At 39.9% G+C, this 9,906-nt stretch overlaps 1 protein-coding gene across 6 annotated transcripts in view; it reads right to left on the minus strand.

Annotated features, from left to right (window-relative positions):
* CLHC1 (clathrin heavy chain linker domain containing 1) overlaps positions 1 to 9,732 on the minus strand; it is a 34,419-nt gene extending 24,687 nt beyond the window's left edge. For 4 of the 6 annotated variants that reach the window (XM_045787992.2, XM_087863406.1, XM_087863405.1 and 1 more), the window contains exons 1-2: positions 9,624 to 9,725; positions 3,755 to 4,013 (exon numbers count right to left, since the gene is read on the minus strand). In XM_045787992.2, coding sequence (XP_045643948.1) covers positions 3,755 to 3,931 — 177 coding nt within the window. In that variant the 5' untranslated portion in view covers positions 3,932 to 4,013; positions 9,624 to 9,725. The other 2 variants (XM_087863404.1, XM_045787991.2) reach the window with 2 other exon arrangements.
* Positions 9,733 to 9,906: the final 174 nt, after the last annotated feature.

The following is a 9,906-nucleotide window of genomic DNA, read 5'->3' on the forward strand; positions in this document are numbered from 1 at the left end:
AAAGCCTTGCAAACAGCATTGTAGATTATTTCTTAAATGAAACATGATGAGCAGTTAGAAGTCTTAAATTTTAATACCCAAGATATTAAAGACAACTAATATTTACTCAATATGCACTTTGTGAATCATTTCAATAGTATGAGCTTAAACATTCTTGCTCTACTCAGTAGGAACACGTACATCACATGATGTCAGTTAAAACCAATAGCAGGTCTAATTATCTCAATTATAGATCTTTGAAATATAATTATCTATCATCCCTTACTATCTCCAAATTTAGTCTCTGGCTTCATTCAGACCTTAAAATCCTGGATTCCCTTCACTTCTCTGTTTTTCTAACCTATCAGCTCCTGCTGGCTTATCAATACTCTCAATTTCCCAATTACATTTCTATTGCTAAGATGTCAAGTGCAACTATAGAAAACCTGCTACATATTCATGGTTTCCAATGGTGTGTATAAGTACAGAATATCTCTAGACGGGTAATAAAAGAAAATAGAAACAGTGGGTGCCTGCAGAGAAGCAAAGAGAAAGCAGGGTCTGAGGTAAAAAGGACCTGATTTTCCATTGTATATTCTTCTTTATTGGTTTCCTTTCCTTTCTTACCCTCTCCCTTTCCCTCCCCTTTTTTCTTTCTTTCTTTCTTTCTTTCTTTCTTTCTTTCTTTCTTTCTTTCTTCCTTCCTTCCTTCCTTCCTTCCTTCATTTTTCTTTTTCTTTTCCTTTTTCTTTCTTTCTTTCTTTCTTTCTTTCTTTCTTTCTTTCTTTCTTTCTTTCTTTCTTTCCTTCCTTCCTTCCTTCCTTCCTCCCTTCCCTTTCCTTTCCTTTCCTTCCTATCTTGTGTATGCATTACCCATGCAAAAATAATTAACATTTTAAGTTAAAAAACAAAAAATTATAAATAATTTACAGTTTCCAAATTCCGCACATGAGGATTTTAGAAAGGATCAATATGTATAGGGAATAATGATCAATCCATAGTTTCTTCCGAAAGCTATAATTATGCTGTTTACCCCAGCTACATCTCTAGTCTCTAGTATCCCCCATCGGTTTTCTGTTAGCTGAACTGTATCTAGAAAAAATTATCTGGTCTGGAAAAGATCTGGTCTATCAAGAAATAGTACAAAGAGATTATAGATCGGTGGCAAATACTAGTAAAGGATATGTGAGTGGGAGATACTGGTTGTCTTTTTGACAAGACCATATTACCCATCTACCCAAACCAGGAGGACGGCCACCCAGGAACTTTTAATGAAACAGAGGCCATTAGTCTGTAGTCTTCCAAATTAAATACCCCACTGTTCCTGGCCATTCGCCACTTCACATGTCTCTAAGATATGCCACAACAATCCAATATAATTTGGATACGTTAATGGAGAGAAAAGACTTGAAGTGACACCACAATCAGCTCCCATACCTGCTTGCTAGAAGACACAGATTTCAGAACACTAATGGAAACCGTTAAGAATGCACAGGAAATGCATAAAAGTAAAGGAAGCACACTGGCATGCTACAGGTAGAATCCAGTTTTGCTTGACTCACAAAATATTTTAAAAGGCAGGAAATTTCACCAAAAGCTATATTTCCAGCTTCTCTTGAAAACTCTACCAACATGAACCCCCATTCCTTAATGGCAGTAATCAGCTGGAGCTTTAGACTGAATTGGTTCTTCATTTTGCCACAGTTCTCATGACTCCTTATTCTCTTATAGCCAACCCACTTAACTCTTTCATACAGCCTTCCTGGCCTCTACGTCATTCAAGTTTGAGAGGCAGGTTTGCATTAAACTCGAGAGACCTGGTAAATACAGGGGTCTGAGGGAGATGAGGAAGGGTAGTCATTCCACCTCAGCTCCTATATATGGACATAGGCTATTTGTACAGGCTACCAGAAACACAAAAACCAGCCATTTCCAGAGGACAGTTGCCTCCATAATTCACCCACTTCTGTAGAAGCTCACCCTTCCTAGCTTTGGTCTTCCTTGTTTACTGTCTTTGGCTCTTTCTATAACCTACCCTCAATTCTTGTTACAGGAGTCTCAGGTCCTCCTTGCTTTGATTCAGGCAAAGTTCGCCAGATAAAATCCTCTATGGGTGATTCTAAGCAGAATTTGGTATTTGTTCTCTGATTTCAAGTACTCAGAGATGCAAGTTAATACTTTCATCTTTGCCCAATTAGATACTTCCAAGGAAAGAAGGAAGATTAGAGAAGGCAGTCATTAATAGTTTATTAACAATCAAGTGTGCTGGAATAACATGAAAATGAAAAGATTGATTATCTTGAGAAACTAGAAGAAAAGTTTCTCTAAATTCCAAATAATTTCTATTTCAGAACCCTCTCAGTCCTGAAGAATAGGATTCTTTACAAGGCACAAAGGTATAACTTATAATGTACAATGGACAGAGAGTCCACATGGAAACCTTGGGAGTTAGGGAGAAAAGGACTATAGATGTAGATATTATCTTTCATTTATTCCCATGTCTTTTCTCTGAGAATTAAATTAACCAACACCACCTCCAAAATGACTTCACTAGAACTATACTAATTTAAAGCAAACAACTCTTCCAGTAAGAAAACTCCAATAAGTGTCAGCATTCGAGCATGCAAAGATAAGCGTGTCACCGTCATAACTTTCCTCTGCTGGTTTGAGGTAAGCAGAGTCTTAGCATGATTCTTGATATTGATGAAACCATTCAAAACACTGCCTTTAAACATTCATCCAATATATTCTTTAATGACTCAAAAGCAGTATCACTGATCATAACAACATATAAAATGAAGCTAACCCGCCAATGTGCCAATTCTAAAAGACAGTGCTTCGAGATGACTGAAAAGAAAAGACTGCTTCTTTATTTTTACCCTTATGGATACTCATCAATTTTCTTAATCCACTTGTAGGTATAGATCACTACTTTGCGTTCATTTTTCCTTAGAGTGATGCACTGTTTTTAATTAGAGGAGAAATAAGATTCATAGTGTATAGTGTTTAAAAATTAAACAAAAGACTAAGTTCCTGTTTTGCCTGTGGCTGTTCTACTCAGAAACCAATAATCAACAAAACTCTTCAGATAAATAATTATTTCTTCTGGGTAAGGAGGAAAAGATGCTGATTTCACTTATTTTACTGCCAGGGCATCTTTCAAGGGGGTTTTAAAAAAGGGATGGGGGGGGAACCAAAGGCGAAACTGCATTTGTTTATAGGAAAAACAAGTGTTTCTAAAACCTTAAAAAGCAAAATCAAATGTTATATAAAGCCATAATACTTTCTAAACTCATCTATTTCCAGTGTTCAGTCCAGTCAAACCTCTTGTTTACCGGACCTATCTAGACCTCTAACTCACAAAGGCTTCCAACTTAATATGCTAGTTCAAATCTAAGCCAAGACTTTAATGATATCACAAACCCAAAACAACAACTACCAGGTTCCTGCTTGGCAGCCCAATTCCTAACAAATCAGATATTTTAGATAAAAGGCCAAGTTGATGTTAGAAGGCACAAGTAAGTTGTTGCTCAAAAACTGACAGGCTGCACTCAAGCTAAAACAATCGAAACACTCGTTAACTATCTAGTGATAGAAATCCAGCACTGTATTTTCCCCATTCATCCCTTCCCAATACACTGGATGAACTTCTCAAAATTGACAAATGAAGTGTACTCAAACAAGCGGTGATGTTATTAAGGCAGGAATATTAGTTGTCGAGATAGACCATTGCTACCCCCATGAAAACTCCCTCATCCGAAGAGTGTTATGATACCTTATCAAAAACGTTTCGGTATATGATGTAATATTCATCAGCAGGTCCTTCCTCATCACAGCCCACTCTTTCAGTTTCTGTGATTATGTATCTTTGCATACGTTCCAAAAATTCCTTGTCACTTCTACTAATGATAGGAGGGAGAACTGCATGTTTATTTATTTCTTGGATCGACATATGTCACAATCTGCACACTTGTTCACCAGAGAAGAGTTAAGTCTTGACTTGCTTTTGCAACAAAGCCAAAACTTTGATAAGCCTGAAAGAAAAAAAAGACCATCAATTGATCTGAAGCTTAAAATAAATTAAGTCATTGCTAAAAAATTTACAGTAAATTAAAACTGGCGTAAAATGTGTATTTGTCACGGGAAAAAAATTTCCCATGAATCTTGGAGATAAATATCTCAACCTAAGAATTCAAAGGTCTAACCTAGTGTACCGTCAAGTGCTACGCCTCTGGGGTAAAAATACCGAACACAGTCAGTAAGGACCTCTTGTCTTAGCAACCAAGCCCATGTGTCACGTGACTGGACGGTTTCTTATGCTTAATTCAATACTTTCTAACAGAAGGTTTACCATTTTGTTTGTTTCACATGAGAAACCCGGTTTGGAAGCCTCCTCATGATACAAACAAGGTCAAATACTTCTCTACCGGTGTGCTTACTTGGCCCAGGCCTAGTCATGACAGCTACGAACACCTCATGAATTTATTTTATGATAAACTTTATTATAATTCTTATCTTTCAAATAAACTTACTAACTAAAAAGTAAGAAGTCAGAACTTCTGCTAAAATCCATCCATCAATGATGTCGAAGATAACAGTCCTTTTCTAGCACAGTTTCAAGCAACTACATTCCATTGCTCTTTAAGTAAAGAATCATTATCCAATTAGAGTTGGACACAGAAGCTGATTCCTGAAAACTTCATTAACATCAAACAGAACCCATGGCTTGCTGAAAAATGTCTGGCAAGGCAAACATTGAACTCTTCCCAACTTCTCCCCTACCCATGCACATTCAGATATAAAATTTGGAAAATATAAACCAAAGAAAATTAATGAAAAACTAAAAATCATCCAGAATCCTCTATTCAAACATAATGATTATTTAATATTTTGGTATATTTCTTTCCAGTTATAAAAACTGGAATTTTTATAACTATAAAAATTAGGATCACACTTTATATTCAGCTTTGTATCCTCATGCTTTTCACTGAATATAAAAAACACTTTACTACGTCGTTGAATAGTTTTCAAAAACATGACTTCTATGGGCACCTGGGTGGCTCAGTCAGTTAAGCAACTGCCTTCAGCTCAGGTCATGACCCCAGCGTCCTGGGAGAGAGTCCTGTATCAGGCTCCTTGCTCCACCGGGAGCCTGCTTCTCCCTATGCCTGCCACTCCCCCTGCTTGTGCTCTCTCTCTCTCACACACACAAATAAATAAAATCTTTAAAAAAAAAACAAAAACAAAAACATGACTTCTAAAGATTGTGTAGTATTTCATGGTATGATACCCATACTTTTTTGGAGGGCGAGTACACGCACAATTCGGGGCGGGGGAGGGGAGAGAGGGGCAGAGGGAGAAGGAGAAGCAGACTCCCCTCTGAGCAGAGAGCCTGACGCGAGGCTCCTCAATCCCAGGACCCTGAGATCATGACCTGAGCCGAAGGCAAACGCTTAACTGGCTGAGCCCCCTGGTGCATACTTGGCTTAATCATTCCCCCACTGTTGGACATTTCCACTATAATAAGTAGCGCTGTGATGAATAAATGTCTAAATCAATTTTACCATGTTTTAGTGATATAATTGATGTCTGGTTATCTAAAATGATATATATGGCCTATAAATCCTGCCCACAGGTCATACGCAGGAGGAAGGAGACACCAAAATAATTTCAAAGTTAAAAGATCTAATTTACTTTATGTTGATGAACTGGATAATGAAAAACCAATTTATAAATGAACATAAAGTAGTTCCAATAGGTAATAACCCACAAATGGATCAACAGTTTTCCAAAGTGAGAAATCAATTTCCTTATTCATTCATTCAATCAATATTTATTGTTTACTAAATGCCAGCATTATTTTATAACTACAGATTCAGTAATAAATAAGATAAAGTTCTTGGCTCCTTGGGGCTCACAATCTAGTATGAGAAACAGACTATAAATAAACAATGTAATTTCAGATAGTAAAAGATAATAGTCAAAGGAGGAAGGAATGGGTGTGACCACTGGGGAGTTAATGGTTACATGTGAATACCAGTGGCCTCCTATTAACCTTAGGATAAAATCCAAGTTTCTTTACTTAGCCTATGAATGCCCTATACCAACCAGGTAGTCCGCCTTTTCATGCCCCTCCCCTCCTCATAACTGCCATCCCCTCTCCCATCAGTTTGCTGAGAGTCCTGCATAATTCTCTCCCATCTCTGCATCCCCTCTCTCCATCTTCAACGCTCCCTGCCCCTCCAAGATAACACTCTTACTACCACTCTCATTTACTTGGCTTTTACTCATTTTTCAGATTTCAGCTTATACAGCTCCAGGAAAGCTGCCCTGAATTCCCTTAAACTTGGGTCAACTTCTACATTGTCCCACGGTCCTGTGCACTTCCTCTATCACTCAGCCACTCTGTAATAGAGACTTTCTGCTTACATTCTCTATCTCTCCTGGTAGGCAGGAACCAAGATGTTCTCACGCCCCATTATCCTTCCCTACGTATATGCATTCCAGTGCATACATAGTAGTTTCTAGCAGAATACATACTCAAAAAATGCTTAATAATCACCGAGCAATAATCTGGTCTGCTCAGAAGACATGACTTATGGTGTCCTCAAACCAGAACACAGCTAAAGTGATTTTCTCAGCATCTACAAAATGTCCCAGAGTCACATAAACCAACTTAGATTACCTTTCACTCACTCGTTCATACTAGACACGTAGGGATGCAGAGAAAACAAGTCACAAAGGTTCCCAGTCAAGTCCATTGGACTAGTTAAATAAGCCGTTGCTACAGAGCAGAGAGGGCAGTGCGACAGAGGTGGGCACAATGGGCTCCAAAAGTCCAGAGGGGCACCTCACTAGTTTGTGGGAGAGGGCAGGGAAACATGAGGAAAAACATCTAATGGAACAACACCTAGGGCAATGCTTATGTTGTGCTGCATTTATTTATTCAGTAAATTGGGAGGGGCACCTACTGTGTCTGTCGCTATCCTAGATACTAAAGATACAGCGTCGAACAAAACAAAGTCCCTAACCCCCGAGAAGTTACATTCTGAGAGACAGACAACACCCACAAATACAGATGACACATGGGGCTAAGTTGTATAAACGAACAAAACAAGGAATGGGGACTAGAAAGAAGGTGGGAGGGTGCTATTTTATACAAGGCATTAAGTTGGGAAAGAGGAAAGCCCTCACTGATAAGGTGACATTTTAAAAAGTAGTTTGAAGATTCCTGGGAAGAGTGGTTGGTGCAGACAGAGCAGCAAGTCCAAAGGCCTCAAAGCAGGAGAGCATCTCTGACAAACAGCAAGAAGGCCAGTGGGGCTAGAAGAGAATGAGAAAGGAACAAAAGAGGTAAGGTCAGAGAGGTAGCTGCCAGGTCATGTAGGATATAAGGCCTTGAAGGCAGGACCACCACCAGCCCCCTCCCCCCACCATGGTGCATCTTCGCACAGGTTAGAAAAAGGTGTCCCCTTTCACTAGGCAGACTTGGCAAGAGGAACAATGGGCTGGAACATGGCCTTGTCGTTCCAGTGCTGGAGCAACAGCCTCACTTATAGGAATTTATGCTTCATTCTCAGTGATGTGGGAAGCCATTGGAGGGCTATGTGCAGAAGAGTGACGCTGACATACATTTTTAATCTTTCTTGCTGCTCTGTGAAAGACAAGGGTCAAAGCTGGAAGAACTGTTAGAAAGTGACTGCAATAATCTGGGCAAAAGCTAATGGTAGCTTGAATCAGGTGGTAACAGTAGAGGTGGTGAGAAGTGTTCTGTACACTGAAAATAAAGCCAAAAAGAATTTGCTGTGCGTTAAGAGGGTATGTGGATATGAAAGAGCAGTCAAGATGACCATAAAGTTCTGGCCTTAGCAATGAGAAGATGGGAATTGCCATTTACAGAGATGGGAAGAGCAATTTCATGAGATCAGGACTTCGGGCTTGCCTATGAGAGGTGTTGAGTAGTCGGCTGGATATGTGAAGGTAGAGTTCTAGTGAATGGTCTAAGTGAGAGATAAGTTTATCAGTCATGGGCATATAAATGGTATTTAAAAGTTATGAGGCAGATGGGGCACCTGGGTGGCTCAGTTGGTTAAGTGTACGAATCTTGATCTCAGCTCAGGTCTTGATCTCAGGGTCATGAGTTCAAGCCCCACATTGGGCTCCACACAGGGCATGGAGCCTACTTAAAATAAAATTTAAAAATAAATAAAATAAATAGAGTTATGAGACAGAATGAAAATGACCTGGGAAATGTCAAAATGCAGAGGTCCAAGGACTGGGCCTTTGGGGTACTCCAAAGTTTATAGAGGTCTGGTAGATCAAGAGAAGCAGCAAAACAGCCTGGAAAAGAGTGTCCATGGAAGTAGAAGTGAGAGCGGTATCCTGGAAGTCAGGTGAAAAAAAATGTTTCAAAAAGGGAGAGAGTAATCAACTGTGTCAAATGCCGACAGATCAAATAAAATTAAATGACCGGTGAATTGAGCAACATGGTGGTGATTAGTGACCCAGAAGAGCTATTCCACTGGAATGACAGGGACAAAAACCTAACAGAAGAAGGTTCAATCAACGGAAGGGGAAAACTGGAGACGATGAGTATAGATAACTCTTTGAAGGAGTTTTCTTGTAAAGATGGAGACAAGTTGGCAGAATATGGGACGAAGAATGTTCCAGGAAGAAGAAATAGGTTTTTCAGAAGTGCCAAAGCATGACAGAGGTAAGCTAGGAACTTCAATTAGCTCAGTCATTAAAGTGTAAAGTGAGTAATGGGTTTGACCAAATAGGCTGTAAGGGAGGCAGAGGCAGAATATCATAATAAAGAATTTGGATTTTATTTTGAAGGTGAAGTAGAATAATGACATAATCATCCTTACTTTTTAGAATGTTTTGGAGGCAAAAGTGAGCATGGGTTAGAAAAGGAGAAAGACTGAGGTGAGAAGTTAGACAACTCTTCCAGGAGAAAATCAAGGAAGGCCTGAATTTGGAGCTGGGGATGCAGAGGAGAGGGCATAGAGAGATAAACAGAGAAGACATTAGGAAGGTATATTAGAAGATTCCGTGGTTGAGCAGTGGAGAAAGGCCAGAGGAAGGTGTAACTTGCTTCTAATTGGCCCGCCTTGCGAGGAGAGAACCCTGCACAAACTCCCAAACTCTTCCTCTTGGAAGATTTCCTTCACAACCACTCCGAATGTCCCGACTTGGAAATTCTACAACTAACTTGTCAGTCCGCAGGTTTCTTGCCCCATATGGCTTCATTTTAAATTTGAAAACTCCTGAGGTTTTCAACATATTAAAATGTTTCACACTAAGGAGTGCTACACCAGGCCCAGAATCTTCCTCAGACTAGGACAGATGGGGGGGGGGGTGAAAACGGGGAGGAGCTACAGGTTAGAAAAAGATGAACCCAATGTTGTAAAGCTACTACCTATCCTTGTTTGGCTGGAGCTGGCCCCGGGAATTCCCCTCCCTTGGAGGCCAAAGCGTCTGCTGGCACATCGCTGATCCTCCGTCCTAACCGCCTCTGTTTGTGAGTGAACGACACTTTCGTTCCCCGATCGTTTTCCTACCTCTTAACCTTTCCTACTAGTCATTTCCGACCCGTTTCCACTTCAAACCATTACTCCGCCTCTCCCGTCCTTCCTTCTCACCTGAACAATTTTCTCCAAACACTGACTCCAACACTTGGAGATAGTTACTAGGGGACCGGAGGGGTGGAACTGCATCCTGGGACACGTAGTCCTAACTAAAAGAAAACAGTGGAAAACTACAATTCCCAGAAGACAGTTCCTTCTCCTCCCTTTTCCTCTGTGAGGACCCCTTAACCTCGCCTTTTGAAGACCCTCCTAGCCACGTGGCTTGTATGGGAAAAGCCTTTTAAAGGCATTTTTCATTTGTTTAAATCTACTATTTAGAGACCATTCTGAGGGTTAA

Source organism: Ursus americanus, chromosome 7 (assembly GCF_024610735.1).
Source record: "Ursus americanus isolate L20-20 chromosome 7, mUrsAme1.1.p, whole genome shotgun sequence".
NCBI lineage: Eukaryota > Metazoa > Chordata > Mammalia > Carnivora > Ursidae > Ursus > Ursus americanus.